General features: G+C 39.0%; 1 protein-coding gene across 1 annotated transcript; it reads right to left on the bottom strand.

Moving 5' to 3' along the window:
- kbtbd8 (kelch repeat and BTB (POZ) domain containing 8) lies at window positions 1–10,972 on the bottom strand. The gene is made up of 6 exons (XM_086291668.1): window positions 10,901–10,972; window positions 5,118–5,325; window positions 4,599–4,905; window positions 3,285–4,104; window positions 1,873–3,116; window positions 1–470 (listed from the first exon to the last, which is right to left on the bottom strand). Exons 1-5 carry the CDS (start codon window positions 10,914–10,916, stop codon window positions 2,653–2,655), a joined length of 1,815 nt encoding a protein of 604 aa, XP_086147794.1. The 5' UTR covers window positions 10,917–10,972; the 3' UTR covers window positions 1–470; window positions 1,873–2,652.
- Window positions 10,973–16,996: the final 6,024 nt, after the last annotated feature.

The raw sequence follows: 16,996 nt of genomic DNA on the forward strand, positions 1-16,996 counted from the left end.
AAAACAATTAATGCACTTTTAATAAGGTAATACAATGTAATATAGCCTAATCACAGTTCCAAGATTTATTGCTACCACAAAATCCGTTTCCAACTTCCACGACAACTATAGTAAGACCTCAAATGCTCTTTTGGCATTACGAGGAAGGCTATTGGAACCCTTTTTTTCAAGCGTTTAATAACCCGGTGTCAAAGAACAAACTCAGAGCTCAAACTCAGAGCAAACACTTGTTTATATCAACACAACGGCCTGAAATGTCCCTTTGCTCCTAATCAAAAATCTCTGAAGTTTCTGAGGTAAACCTGTTGGTCTGAATGAGCCACTTAGTGTTGCAACAAATTTGACTCCGTCCTTGTTTCTCCAATGTGGAGAGTGAATATTCTAACATTTCACTTAATGGATGCCAACTCAAAGCAGGAAAAAAAAAAAGTCTGGAAGCCGCACATAGTGTATGTTTGACACACTGACACCTAGAGCTGGGCGATAGAACGATAACGATATGTATCGCGATATAACTTTTACTCGATAGAGAAATTAAGCTATCGCGATAGACCTCGCCGCTCTTGTCCTCTTAAAAAAAAAAAAAAAAAGGTCAGCCAATCCAAATTAAGTAGCGCAGAGCCGAACCAATCACAGCCGCAGCGTCACGTCGCGTGACTTGTTATGTACAGCACAAGTGCCAAGCCGCACGTGTGTTTGTTTGGGAAGCAGCCAGCGGGTAATGGAGCCAGCACGTAATGGAGGAAACGAGTGTGCCGACTAGAAAAATCAACCGAGCGTGACCGAAGAGAAAACAGATGATGGTTCCAATGCCGGAGAGATTGTCGAACGGAAGAGCCATAGAAGTTCCGTAGTGTGAAGGTATTTCGGCTATTTCAAGTCTGACAAAAAACAGAGTAGCGTGCACTGTAAATTGTGCCGAAAGCAAGTCTGGAAATACAATAAACTGGTGCATGCGTCACACTGTGCGCCACGTTATTGTTTCGGTGAAATGGATTTCTACAATACTGTTACTGTTAATTCTACTCTCTGCAGTGTTTAAATGCTTACATATACACAAAGTTACTGTCCCTCCACACATACGACTCGGTTCTGCTTCTATGCCGCAGCTTTGTTTACTTTTTCCCACCGAGGCTTCTAGACTTCTGATTGGCCAACATTTCTGCACGGTTAGGAATCTAGCGCCACCTGCTGCTTTGGCATATTCATAGCAGCGTTTTCTTTCATTTCTCCCTTTATGTGTGGACGGGATTATTTTTTAAAACGAAAACCGAAAATCTCCGTTTTCAAAAATACCCGTGTACGTGTGGACGTAGCCTCAGTCTCTGACTGGAAGCGCTAATTCGTCATTCGGCTTTTGTCAGACTAAAGTAACTGTTAAAACTGTTTGAAAAGCTAAGCTATACAACAAGGAGAGATTGAGAATTTCCTTTTAGTTCTCAGTTTATTTGATATTGACAAAAGTTAGTCAGTTTTGTCTGATCTTCTGTAAAACAAACTAAGATTTATTTTTAGAATTAATATTTTGTTTCTAAGTGGAATTGACAATTTAGTCTGTTTCGTTTGTCCTATTTTGAAACTTAAATGCTTTAGCGGCTGCCTTTTGTGTAGTTTGCAATATTTGCCTTTATTTATCTGAAAAAGTCTCATGTTCCTTAAGTACATCTACCCTGTTGAACTTATTATGGGAAATAAATATTTAAATAAAAACAAGCTGCTGATTATTTCACATTTTACTTGTGAGCAACGGCACATTTAAATCTTACAAATATAGTTATTTGGCTTATATCGTGATAGATATCGTTATCGCCTGAAATGAAAAAAACATATCGTGATATGAAAAAATCTCATATCGCCCAGCTCTACTGACACCTGTGGAGGAAGAGTGGGCAATAAAAAGTTACCATTTAACTTTCAACCTTTAAAAACACTAATGTCAATCACAAGCACACTTCAAATTAAAACTTGCATATGAAATAAACTGAAGAGAGGCATAAACGCAGAACAGGAAAAAAATCCACACAAACCTCAGAGCCAGCAATCTACTAATGACCTAAGGTACTCATCTTACCCGTATGAATATATCGTTTATATGACTATTTGTATATTTCTATATCTATATAGAGTTTCACTTTATGCTGACACATAGCATCCATATCTCCAGAGGCAACACCCTCAGTTCCATGCTTATCATTTGTAAAAATTCATACACACATTAATCAGCCACAACAGTAAAACCATTTACAGATAGCACTAATACAACCCAATCCACAGAGGCCCCACCCTGCAACTCAGGGGTTTTAACGTTGTGGCTGACTGGTGTATTTATGCACCTAACACAAAAATAGAACAACATGGCTCGACAACAAGCAAAAAAAAAAAAAATAGTATAATTGCACTTATGAGTCATTGTACGGTTTTGTTAAACAAGCCTCAGTGTGGGTAGTTGGTGCTTTCTTGAAGAAAAAAAAAATACTGCAATCTTTAAAAGCACCCCCATTTTGATCATTTTAAACCAGAAGTTGAACAACTTAAGACTTAACCAAAAATGGTGCATGTGGTGCAAACCCAAGGTAACACCAGGCACAAGGCAGGCAGGACCACACTATCCCCCCTCTGCCTCAGAGATGGGGTCCACAAAATTCAAATACCTCAAAGCACTTTCTGGAGACACTGTGGATAAAGTTTGGCCACCACGCATTCAAAATGGCGGCCCAAATCCCAGAGGCGATCGGGTGTCTCATAGACTTTGGTCCATACATCTGCCTCATCGTCATACTGGTAAAGGGAGTTCTTCCTGCTAGTGCGAAACACATGCTCCTCCACCATGACTTGTGTAGCTCGTACAAACAGGTGTAGCTTGCCTTGCAGCAGCATGGCCTTGATATACGGGCTTGTGGCTTGGTCAAAGGGTAGATCTTTCTTGCGGCTCCATGTGTTCTTCTCAATGTCGTAGACCTCCACAGTAAAAGTACGCTGGTGGTTTCTGCAGATCCCAGCTATGTAGTAGATGCAGTTTTTATACAAGGCAGCCAGACCCTGACTCCGAGGGACACTCATTGGCGCCAGATGACTCCAATAGTCCTTACGGGGATCATAGCAGAAGAAATATTCACCTGTGCGAAACAAAGAGACAGAGTTATGATCAGATGCATTTAAATGGTTTTCATATGCAGTATGTCTGTTGTATTAATATCACTTTATTTACATATTTTGTACAGATAAAAACAAACAAACAAAAAAAACATAATTGCATAAGTTCCCCTGAGCACAGAAAGACTCACCTTGGAGGACGTAGATACGGTCTTTGTACTCTACAGCACTGTGAAACTCCATGGCCACTGGCATTGGACTGACTGCAGTCCAACAGTTGTCTCTGGCATCATAGCACTCTACTGATTTTAGTGCATTTCGCCCATCACCTTCATAAACACGGCCTCCCAGTGCATACAGCTTCCCGCAGCAGTGCACAAGCCTGCATCCAATTCGGGCTCTCAGAAGAGGTGCACGTGGAAGCCATCGGTTGCCTGCATGCTCGTACTGCCAGAAGTCACTCTCTGCTCGATGGTCTATGGACACCTCGCTGTTACTCGGACGGTACCCACCAGCAATGTAGATGTCATTTTCTGGGGACACCAAGATGCCAACCTCCCGGAGATCATTAGGTGGTTTGCAGAGTTTGAACACCCTTCCTGTCGCCGTGTCCAGACAAGGCACCGTCTGCTTCTTACCTGAGTGTTTATGAGCAGCATCAAAGCAGATGACCATCTCAGAAGCAGTCATACCCAGGCGCTGTGGACAACCATTTGTGCCAGTGAGGCGAGCTTTGGCCTCAGCAGAGTCTGTTGAAAGGGAGAGGGCGCAAGCAAAGGGGGGAGGTATCCGATTGAGAAAGGCCTCATCCAGCAAGGGCAGACGGATACACTGGGAAAAAACCTCAGCTAGATGAGTTTCACGGCCAGACAGATCATGCTCTAGCCAGCGGACAATGCTCTCATAGACATGCTCTTCCTTTTCCACATTGAGGTCATCATTATTCAAAATGCTGACCAACTGCTCCTTGGTCATCTGGAGGAACTCTTGCTCCCGTGATACACACAAGAACTAAAACAAAAGAAGTTTTAGAGTTTCAGTTCAGACATTACAAAGTTCGATGTCAATGTTGTTGACTGCCACTGTTCCAACAAAAATAAGACATTTGCCAAAAGCAGGAACTGTGTCACATTAAGTCTTTAAGCTCTTGATGAAGACCTGAAAGACTATAAAACAGTACTCTAAATTATTTATCAATTCCCCTGGCCACTAAACAAGGAATACATAAAAGTAGAAAAAGCCATAAACACAAAAAAGAAATAAAAAAAATTATATCAGTCGTCTACCAAATTATCATTACATATTAGTACCAACCAAGAAATTTAACACTCAGTACATCCTTAGTTTTTTGGCAGCCAAATGTCCTGGTCATAAAGAAAGCAGAACTACAAAAGTAGATACCACAACATGTCTAAAAATTGTGGTATAAAATAGCTGAAGGCATTCATTACATCACAGTCCAAAAATAACGGTTAATAACCAATTTAGGCTTATGTTCAACTGACCTTCTTGCGGATATAATCCTGTGAGCGTTCCCTCAGTTCCTGGTGCCCATATGCATCAGCAAACATAAAGACTCCTATACAGTTCTGAGGGTCAAGTCGGCTGATCATGAACTGGGCACACTGGTCCTGCAGGGCAGGAATCTGGAAAATGCTGGCTGCAGTGAATAGGGCCTGGACATTAGACTCAGAGAGCGAGACCCTGGATGTGTAGGCATAATCTAGGACAAGGTGCATGGATTCAGATTCCACGCCAACAATTCGAACCTCACGCTGACTGCTCTCTGTAAGGCCACTGGTGAACATGGACCTAGAGGAACATTTGAAAAAACACAAATTATTTTATGATTATTATAAATTCTCATCTTAAAAACTGAGAAAGTTTATCAGAAAATCGTATTTTCTAGACAACCTCTAGTCAAAATGACAGTGAAACCAAGAAAGAAAGCAACTAATAAATATTTGTAAACAAACACGTACAAATGAAGGACATAGGCACATATGCAGTGCTGAATTTCCTACCTAAAATATGGGCTGATTGCAGCAAGAACATTTCTGTGGCATGAGAAAGTCTTGCCATGGTCCACTTCTACAACGATGTCTGTGAGCTGTGCTTCATCGTACAAGGCTTTGAGCTGCTGCAGGATGTTACAAGCATGAACAGCATCTACCCCATTGTAGTTGGTGATTGGAAGCGTCCCATTTTGTACTTGTAACAGCTTCCCTACCTCTGAACAAGAGCAGAAACAGAAAAAAATATTATTATCATCTCACTTTAATTTTTTCAGTCAACTCTAAACACATGTATAACTGACATGAAAACACAAAATGCTTCATGTATATACCAAAGAGCCCCAAAAATTAAGGAAATGCTGCAGAAAAAAAAACTGCCTCACAGACACTCTAGATATGCAAGCTCTAGTTTGCTACAAACAAATATCACATGCAGTATGCCAACAAAATATACTGTAAGAGAAGAATAAAGACAGTGCACGAGGTATGAGTATTTAAAGCACTTTAATCAACTAATCTTTAGTTGTTTTGACGAATGCAAAGTGTCAATTTTGAGAATGAATCAGAAAAGAAAAAAAAACCCAGATCCCTTTGACTGAGTTAGCATAAGACATAGGTCAGGTCAGGTCCAGAGGATGTCTAATGACAGGTACCTGAGGTTACCTGGGGACACAAGATCAGGAGAGTTGTAAACAGGTTGCAAAACCACACATAATCACATAATAATGATAATTACTAAATTCTTTAAACAGTAATACAGCGTACATAGTCAACAGTGCTCTGGTTTAAACACTCATTTATGTAGATACATTTTTTAAATTAAAAATTAATAGATTATTACAGAAGAAAGGACTTAAATATGATGTTAACATACCTGACAATAGCAGCCACAGCTTCTGATCTGGAGCTACCAATTCTTCTGAAGTTTTTGTTTAGCTGCCAGTGTAGAGCTCTGTACCATTTGCCTATTCAGTTTATACAATGTGCATTTTTAATACTTAACTGCTATATAGTCATTTGGAAGAGCATCAATACCAACAGTACCGTCTTCAGCCCATCCAGCTGACACACAATTTTACAAACCAGCTGCAGACAAGCAGCCATGCTTCCCTCATTAGCGGCTGAACACATGAAAAACGCGAGTATGTCTGTGGTCTGGAGGTATTATAAAGTTGATGACAACAACATTGCCATTGTGAGATATGTAAACTTGGAAAAGCGACCCACTTCAGTACTGGAAAGAACATGCTAATCAGCTTCCCAGTATCGACCCAGTTGCAACCCAGTATCTCATGCCCCCTTTAGCTCTGTGGACAGTGAGAGCCTTTTTAGTGCCGTTGCAAACGTCCTTGATGAGAACAGAAACAGGCTCAAACCTGACAAGGTAGAGATATTAGTTTTCATTAAGAGAAACATACTATATTTTCTGCGAAACTTACTACTGTGATGACAGTAAGAGTTAGGAGTGCAGTTCCTAAAAGCACATTACTGGCTTTGCAAACACTGTGGATCTTTTATTTTTTTATTTGTTTACATGCCTGCCGGATATTTTAAGTTGAGGTGCTATTTGTTTTTATATTAGACTTTTTTTTAATATTTACTGTGCACTAAAGTCCATAAGTGAAGAATTTATTTTATTTATTACTTGATTGTTCAAGCTACCTCACAAAAGTGCTGTGTTTGTTAACAGAGCTGTTAAATGTTAAAATAAGGTCAATTAAATAAAAAAATGAGGAACATCCAGGATCTGTTTGTTCGCTCTTCTTTATTCTTTTTTTTATGTATTATAGAAGTATCGGATCGGGACTCGGTATAGGTAGACACTTAAAATCAAATGACTCGGACTCTGACTCTATGGCAAAAAAACATGATCGGGACATCCCTAACATGAACAGTAGTTTAATCTTCACAACACTGAACATCTCTTAAGATAAATGTTAAGAGGTAATTTAAGTTCCCATCAGCAACATCAAAGTATTAAACATTTATCATGAATATTAACCTTGTAGCCACACACATCACCACTAACTATTAGCATTTACATAAGAAAGGCACTAGCTGTGCGTTAAGTTATCATTAAGGTAATGGCTAGCCAATATGACTAATAATAAAAAGATAACATTAATGTAGCAGGTAAGCAGCAAATGTAATCAGTCCTGCTCATGTGTAATGTTATAATAGGCAGTGTTAGTTAAAGGTGTCTATATAAAGTGTATATAGGCAGTGTGAAGTGTTTGAACTGTTTCTGCAGCTAGACAGCAACAGCAGCAGTTAGAACCTAGCAGACTAACTCTACTTGATCAGCAACAAAAATATAGTGCCAAGTCAAAAGAAGCAAAGCACAATTTCAGACAATCTTAAAATATCTGTCATATTTTATTGTGGGGTTTTTGCACTAAGTTCAATAATATAGAAACAGTGTTATCATTGATGTTACAGTTTGTATTGTTGTCAGTTTTTTCATTTCATTTTCTTTCTCCACTGGCATTGAAGATGGGATTTTCTTAGACAGTGCTATTGAGTTTGAATTTCTAGTATCATAACTACTCTATAAAGCACACAGCCTCTAACCCACTGCCTAAGAGATTTCAAAATATCTGAATTTCCTTAGTGTTAGAGCTGGGCGATAGAACGATAACGATATGTATCGCGATATAACTTTTACTCGATAGAGAAATTAAGCTATCGCGATAGACCTCGCCGCTCTTGTCCTCAAAAAAAAAAAAAAAAAAAAGGTCAGCCAATCCAAATTAAGTAGCGCAGAGCCGAACCAATCACAGCCGCAGCGTCACGTCGCGTGACTTGTTACGTACAGCACAAGTGCCAAGCCCCACATGTGTATTTGTTTGGGAAGCAGCCAGCGGGTAATGGAGGAAATGAGTGTGCCGACTAGAAAAATCAACCGAGCATGACCGAAGAGAAAACAGATGATGGTTCCAACGCCGGAGAGATTGTCAAACAAGTCTGGAAATACAATAAACTGGTGCATGCGTCACACTGTGCGCCACGTTATTGTTTCGGTGAAATAAATTTCTACAATACTGTTACTGTTAATTCTACTCTCTGCAGTGTTTAAATGCTTACATATACACACAGTTACTGTCCGTCCACACATACGACTCTGTTCTGCTTCTATGCCCCAGCTTTGTTTACTTTTTCCCACCGAGGCTTCTAGACTTCTGATTGGCCAACATTTCTGCACGGTTAGGAATCTAGCGCCACCTGCTGCTTTGGCATGTTCATAGCAGCGTTTTCCTTCATTTCTGCTTTTATGTGTGGACGGGATTATTTTTTAAAACGAAAACGGAAAATCTCCGTTTTCAAAAATACCCGTGTACGTGTGGACGTAGCCTCAGTCTCTGACTGGAAGCGCTAATTCGTCATTCGGCTTTTGTCAGACTAAAGTAACTGTTAAAACTGTTTGAAAAGCTAAGCTATACAACAAGGAGAGATTGAGAATTTCCTTTTAGTTCTCAGTTTATTTGATATTGACAAAAGTTAGTCAGTTTTGTCTGTTCTTCTGTAAAACAAACTAAGATTTATTTTTAGAATTAATATTTTGTTTCTAAGTGGAATTGACAATTTAGTCTGTTTTGTTTGTTCTATTTTGAAACTTAAACGCTTTAGTGGCTGCCTTTTGTGTAGTTTGCAATATTTGCCTTTATTTATCTGAAAAAGTCTCATGTTCCTTAAGTACATCTACCCTGTTGAACTTATTATGGGAAATAAATATTTAAATAAAAACAAGCTGCTGATTATTTCACATTTTACTTGTGAGCAACGGCACATTTAAATCTTACAAATATAGTTATTTGGCTTATATCGTGATAGATATCGTTATCGCCTGAAATGAAAAAAAACATATCGTGATATGAAAAAATCTCATATCGCCCAGCTCTACTTAGTGTAGATGACTAGAGTGTAAATACAAGAGTTTCTGTGATCTTACTCAATCCCTATGTTTCACAAACTTTTAAGCAACACTTACTTGGAGATTATTTTAGACATTATAGGTAAATATTGTTACTTTTCTAACATAAAAATCTTCAAAAGAAATACAAAACCTTCTAATTATTTTATATTATAAAGCAATTTCCAGCTGCTCCCTTGTCACAGGGGGCCACCAAAGTGGGTAGCTTCGCATGTTTCTAAGCTGGATGCCCTTCCGGCCCCCAAGGGGATTTATGCCTCCTTCTGGGATTAAACTGAGGATCTTTTACTTGTGCTATGATATACATGATATGATATACAGTTTTATTTTGGATTTTAAAGACATTCAAATATATAAGGAAATAAACTCAAATGACAAAGAAATGTGCATTACATGAAATAAAAATTAATCAAAGCCCAAACTGGAGTACAAAGAAGTATGCACATGCTTATGCATACCCCATGTTCAACACTGCCAATTTAGCAGGATCATCATTGTGGTACCCTCATATACATGCATATACTTGACCCACATTCATATTAGCATAAATATGAACCAATACATCTTTATACAAACATTAATTACATATTATTTAAAAAAAAAAAGTCAACTGAATAAAGCTTGAACATTGCAGTTGTTCCATAAATGAAAATACAAAAAACAGCAAAACTGAGGGATAGTTTTTGTTAGGTAAATCTCTAAACCACTATACTATGGAGCCACACATTCTTTTTATAGTGTAATAACATAAATAAAGTGTGGAGTGTGTGAAAACCTGATGACCAAATTTTAAGGATGTATGCCACCTGGATTAAAGGTCCAGATATAATGACTGATACAGCTGTATAAATATAACTATTTCCTGCGCTATATTTGCTTGTTTCTAAACTTGTACCGAGAGATTGTTCCCTTTCTCTTATACTGAATGAAAGCAGCAGGACAATACATGAGCCTAGAAACTCGTGAGTACAGCAGTGCTGCCCTTATAAGCGTACACAAAGTGAACGTCTTTCTTATCACATGTGTTATATCAAGTTATAAAAGTGGCACACCAACTTTATGACTGCTGTAAAGCTTCACTTTGACTTATACGGTATACAAACTTACAACAAATGTCTCGGGTTGTGCAATGCTGACAGGACAAAGACTCTCGGTGGGTAAATAGAAAACTACTATCACACCAGGTGGTAGCTAGCTTGCTAACATCTCTCATCGCTGCCCTGTGCCTGCAGTAACGGTCTGGTTAGCTAATAAGACTGAAAACAAACTTGAAGAATAGACACTAATGAAGAGCGACGCTGTACACAACTTCGCCTGAATGCTCGTGTTTCATAAAATACAGTAATGCTCGCGGTTGGCTTAGCTAGTTGAGGAGCAAGCTTAACTTTTAGCAGACAGCTAGACACCAAGCTAATGCTAGCAAAGCTTTCTTTGACACAACATTGCGAGATATAAATGGCGACAAAAATCTGAAGTGTTTTAAGTGTTGACGTCTTCATCTTATAGAAGCATAAGAGTGTGTAGCGCAATGTCTAGTGTATTCGTTTGATGACTATAGCCATTACTACAACTTGTCTAACCTTTGTCTCTTGTCATAAACAAGTGTTTACACAGTCAGCTGTGGCAGCGAGCTAACCGGCCGAAAGTTAGCCACACAGCTAACGTTAGCTACATAGCCGGGCTAACGACAGCCAACAGTTTTGAGGAGTCGTTTAGAACCTGACCTTATTTAATGAAACTGCAACATGTCAAGACCCCTTCGTTTAATCTGTAAAGCTACGCCTGGTGAACACATAAACTTACATATTCTAACTTTAAAAAGCAATATTTAAGTACACAAAACAATGAAGATTTTACTAACCTCCACTGGCAGCCATTCTCTCCAGTCTGTCTCAGAGCAGACCGACAGAAACGTCAAATGAGTGCAGAGCGGAGCCCCGGAAACAAGGAACAGCCAATCGCAAGAGGAGAACGGATCTCAGAGCCAATCATTTTCCTTTTTTCTGAAATAGGAAAAAGTTAATACTGCATGGATAAATTACACACAGGGCACTGGGTTAGAGCCAACCAAAAGAAGTCAAATCAGCAGTATCTAAACAGGTGCATCCAAAGCAGAGGTTGTTTTCATATATTGGTGGGAACAGTGGAGGTAGACATAAGTTCACCTGCAGGCAAAAGGCTAACTGCACATGGGGATAAACACATTACAGTAGCGTCTTATTCTACAATGTACAACATGCTTTTTTGGTTTGCAGAAGAGTGCTGTTATTGATTTATAGCGCTGAAATGAAAGCTATTTAGACTTCATATAAATAGTGCAACATGAACGCTGAAAAAAATAGATGAGTATTTTTTCAGTGTAATATAATAAGAAAAAACATTGCATGCCATATAAAAATATTGTACGCATCAATTATATTATATCGACATAGATTAATATTGCTGGAAAATATATTTTTAAATAGCAAAGATAATAATGCATTTTACTATAACAAGTGTAGGCAAAAGACTCCACATTCTTGACAACCATGTGGTGACACATGTTAAGAGCCATAACCAAGATGTTTTGTGGATTGTGGCATCCTTGCATTTAGCCAGCAGGATGGACACATTTATGTTATGTTCCAATGCAGATCTTGTAGTAACATATGCCATAGGAGGCAAATGTTCAAATCAGCGTGACAGCGTATATTTTGAAGGTTAATCAACATTCATTGTGACTGCATGCCTAATTCTAGACATATGATCTGTTTCTAGTACTTCAATATCTTGGGGGAAAAGTCTAAACACCAATGAAACACCCTACAATCCAGTGTTGCATTACCTTTATTGTCTTAATAAATAGTAAATCTGCTGTTAAATTGCATGTCAGTGATGGGGGCCACACGACTTTGTTAGTAGATAATCCCTTGCACCTCACATGCAACCCTATGTAAAATACATTATCAGTAACAAATACTTTGTTACTGTACAGAGCAGTATCTGTACTTAACATAAGGTTTGTTTCTGACCAGCTTTTTTACTTCCTTCGTTTTTAGACAAATATCTCCTTTCTACTCCTTACATTTTCATTACTTGTTTATTACTGTAGGTTAAAGACATTTGTGGGCAGTTATTATTTCATGTCACTGCACACCTTCAAGTTGATTTGAATCTGAACAGAGGGAACAATAACACACAGAAGACAATTTCTGGTGTATCTATCACCAGTTATCAGGATTTGTGATATGGTAACTATAAAATAAAGAAATGTCCTGTTTTGCAAGTTCCCTTATGATCTGCAGCATAGCACCTACTCTGTGTTTGATACTTAATCAATCTAATCCAGTCCTTTGTGGCCACTTAAAATATGTTTATAGAGCTGTGATGTTAAACAAATTTCCCACGTGTGGGACTAATAAAGGTTATCTTATCTTATCTTATCTTATATTTGTTGCCATTTCTGCTGCCCTCTTTTTCCTCTTACCTGGATACGTAAAGGATATTTAAAAGTCAAAAATTGATTGCAAATTCTACTTTGTGATACGAATAATCTTTCATTGATTTCAAATGCAGATTTCAAACAGGTAAACAAATATAAAAAACACACACAAACTGTCTTTCTGTGCAGTTTCTAACTAAATGTATAGTTGCTGTAACTTCACTCACAGATGGAGATGGTTAACATTCATGTTAAATTATCTTATTTTACCAATTTTGGGAAGGTGCTCCTGCTGCTGGCCTGGATTGAGCCAAAGACTGATTGTATCCTCTGTGAAATCCCTGGTTCACGCCAAGGCCATATGCTTCCATGTGTGAAACCTTCTAAAATAATGACTTCTATTTATGGTTAACCTGCCTTTGCCTTATGTGCTGTCTCTTGGCCTCAGTGAAATGATGCCGACCATTCTTGTTACTGTGTGTACGTGTTCTAAGCACAGTTTAGAGCTCAGTACTCAGTATTTCTCATGTATTTAAATAGCCAAGAAACATGGCTGCCGGGTCAGAGAAACAGGTGCTCACGATGTCACAAAAGCATGATGATGAAATGGCTTCAGGTTATTGCCACAGTTGTCCTCATACACCGCACTCAGTCAGTAACTGCAGAGTCCCAACACCTTGTAAATGATGCTCTAGGAACTTCTTCAAGATCTTTATCTGTCCTGAAAATGTTCTCCAGCTATTTTTTTGAGCATGTCCTTCGTGGTTGCCAGGTGCTGAAGAACTTGCAGGAAAGCTAACTGTATGTGAAACAGTGGAAATGTTGTGCTGTCGGTCAGTTACTACATCACACCTTGGGAGCAGGTAATTGTTAGGTTGAGGTTCATGAGCTTCATCTCCTCCAAAAAACACCACCACTGCCCTGTAGACATCCAACCAGCTAATGAAGGCTGCTCCCCTACACCCTGAGGTGCAGGCAGGACTCTCCCAACACTCAACCACTAACTAAAAGCTACATCTTTGCTCATTTTACTTTCTTTTCATTTGCTTTCTGAGAGCAGAAGGTCCTTCAGTGGGTCCACCTCTCATTGCTCTAAGGCCAGACACACAAACCCATACCTCAGCAGCCTGCTCTCATCGCACCCCCCACTCGCTGACCCATTTTTACCCTTTGACATTTCCTGCTCACACATGGTCACATGTACTTTGTTCCCACTCTCCATCTCATCTTCACTCCTATAACTTTGAGTGCTGAAAGGCTGTGAAAGGCTGGAAGAAAACTACATACAGATTCATGGATAGGTTATCTTACCATTTCCTAGTCTGCATGCAGTACACATTCACATCTGAATGCCACTTGAGTTCAAGACATACATTTCAAGCACTTTGACACATTGAAAAATACATTGTCATTGTCAGATTCTGTACATTGTCTTCTTTTAGATGTGGTCATTGAGCTTAACATTGAGGGAAAGAAGGCCCTTTTCACTTTCTTACTACTCTTGTCCAGTCGTCTATCAGCCTGTTCTGTCTGTGTCCCTTTTTTTTCAGTTCGCCCCTCCTTCCCATCTCCACCTCATTCAGGTTGTAGAGAGGATCACAATCACAGTCTCCGTCAGACATCTGCTTTCTCTTCTTCACCAGCATCAGTGGCTAGACTCCAGGGGAGCCCTTCACCTATCGCTATCAAAATAGTTCAGTTCTCCTCGTTCGTATACCTGTAATACATTTGTTCTGCTTTCATCCAAATAATATCTCCTTATTGAAATTCACATTTCTCAGTTTAACACATCAAACGAGCCTTATCGCAGCGCTTCATTTCTGCAGGACACACGTGTTAGAGCAACAGGACTGTGTTGCTTGAATGGCTTGGCAAACTATGTGTACTGTGGTTGATGTTTTTAAAGTGGGGTAAATTGAGTTTTAATTCAGTCTGGCATGTTTACGCTTATCCTTGAAAAACCAGGTGAAGGTTTGATTAGCAATGACAGTAGATGAAAAATGTCTTCGTGCCATAGCAAGTTTAATTGGCATGTTTTTTATTATTAAATCACTTTAAAATAGTGATTTTCTATGAGAAAGATGGGTATATTTGTTGCCACAATCCTATCCTTCTCTGTTTGTATTCACCCCCCCCCCCCCCCACACACACACACACACACACACACACACACACACACACACACACACCACCACCACCCCCCACCCACTTTCCACCTCATTTTTTAATCAGATAAATGAGGCTTGATGGCAGAAAATAAAACAAACGTTCAGCCTCACGCTGAGATTTAAGTCTCTATTAATTTATAATGTTGGCCAATTTTTAAGCCTTTTAATTCCGACATTGTGTTAAAGGGTTCAGCTCGATACTGTGGCATTACTTACTGATTTATGGCTAAGGGTGCTGTGTTAACATAAACCAAAATAAATATGTTCTTGGGGAAACAACCATTTTTCTCCTGCAAATAAAGTCAAACTTGACTATTTCATTGCACTCTCTATTATTATGTTGATTACATCTTTCATGCTCTTCTCATGCTGTCAGCAATAATGAGGCAAAGCCCTGGGTGGCCGTGGCAGTTGATAATTTGCTGTCTGTCTGAGCTGAGATGGGACTTTGCTGCAGTGGGTCATTTGGCATTCATGTGACAGCACCTGCAACCTCAAAAGAAATAGAGTAATTACTCTGTACTGAAAACTGTGATTGCCATGTAATCCCCATAATTGACATACTGTCTTTTAATCACTACTGCTTTTATGAATGGATTTACGCCCCCAATAGCGTAGTGGTTAACACAAGCGAACAGTCACTGGTTTGATTCCAGTCAGAGATACAAATCCTATTTGGAGTTGTGCCAGTGCAAAATGCTGACAAATCAAACATCAGAACGACCGGTTGTGGCAAGGGAGGAGTTGAAAGTAACCTTTACTAGTAAATTTATAAGAAAATCTCTCTTTTATGATTATTGCTGAAAGTTCAACAGAAATTGTATCAGTTAATTAAAGCAAATAATTAACCTTCAGTCTGTGGGAAGTGACATTTCAAATCCTTCCATTCTCTGGTTTTAACCTTTGAATAAAAAGACCCCAAAAACCTCTCTTCGAAACGTTTTGCTATCATTTAAGCAACTTTAAGTGATACTATAGCTTCACTCAGCATTTCCATATAAGCTGACACTTCAGCTTATATGAAGTGTCGGCTTATATGGAAGTACTGTGTTAGTACTCCTATCACTGTTGGCCTTGCCAACTTATTTTATTTTATTTTATTTACAACTTTTTTCACATTTTCATGATTCTGTTAATAAATGACAAACTGGTAATTTATGAACCTGCAGTTAACCTGCAATTAAATGATAATTAATGTTGTTGACTAACAGAAATTATTTTGGAAACTAACTGTAAAACATGGCACGGATGCTAAAGGCCCTCTTAGAAGAAGAAGACTTGACACGTTAATGATGACATCACTGGGTTTGATCCCTTTTTGCCTTCAGAACTGCTTTAAACCATCATGGCATTCATTCAATCAGGTTCCTCTAAACATTCTCAGAGATTTTAGTCCATGATGACATGATAGCATCACACAGTTACAGTAGAGTAGTCTGCCACACACGCATGTTTTGAATCTTTTTTTCCACTACATCACATTGATCGATCCTCTATTGGAATTTGAGTCCAGTGAACTGATGGCGATGCTGAAGAAACCAGTTTCAGATGACTTTACCGTTGTGACATGGTGTGTTATCCTGGTAGAAGCAGCCACCAGAAGATTGTACACTGTGGCCATAATGGAATGGATATGGTCAGCAACAACACTTAGACCAGGCCTTGTTTCTCCACTCCTTCATGGTCTGGTTTTTGTGGCCACATGCAAATTCCAGCCACAGCTGACAAGGGCAGCACCTGGTGCGGTCTTCTGCTGCTGTAGCCGATCTGATTGAAGGTTCAGCCTATTGTGCATTCTGGATTGCATGGTTGTAAAAAGTATTTGAATTAAGGTTGTTGTTCTGATCTCTGACCTCAACAGGGCAGTTTCACACAGACAGCGGATGCTCAATGCTCACTGAATATTTTCTCTTGTAAACCCTGTTCAAAGCCACTTAAATCACCGTTCTTTCCCATTCTGATGCTCGGCTGAATTCCAGCATGTCATCTTGATTTTGTCTACATATCTAAATGCACTGAACTGTTGCTATTAGACATTTGTGTTAAAGAGCAGTTGAACAGATGTACCAAGTAAAGTTTGAGTGTAGCGTCTTTCTCTTTCAGTTGTAACGTTTAGCATTAAAACTGAATTTGTTTTCCAGAGAGTTTAGCATTTTCTAGGCAATGCAGAGTGTTTGTACAGTCACACATTTTCGATCATCCCTGAAATTGAGCAATGAGAAGGTGAGCTGCCGTCTCTTAGCTTAACTTTGAGAATTTCCATGGGTGGCGTGTAGGTAAGATTGCTCTATATTTGCCATGCAGTACAAATCAAATATTCAGGGAATTTAAAAGAAGGGGAAACACATGAATCTTACAGTTGTTTCAT

This window comes from Aulonocara sp. 'chitande type north' Nkhata Bay, linkage group LG5, assembly GCF_057382095.1.
Source record: "Aulonocara sp. 'chitande type north' Nkhata Bay isolate Kocher_YH1m ecotype deep benthic linkage group LG5, A_spYH_male_GT1.1, whole genome shotgun sequence".
In the NCBI taxonomy this organism is placed as follows: domain Eukaryota; kingdom Metazoa; phylum Chordata; class Actinopteri; order Cichliformes; family Cichlidae; genus Aulonocara; species Aulonocara sp. 'chitande type north' Nkhata Bay.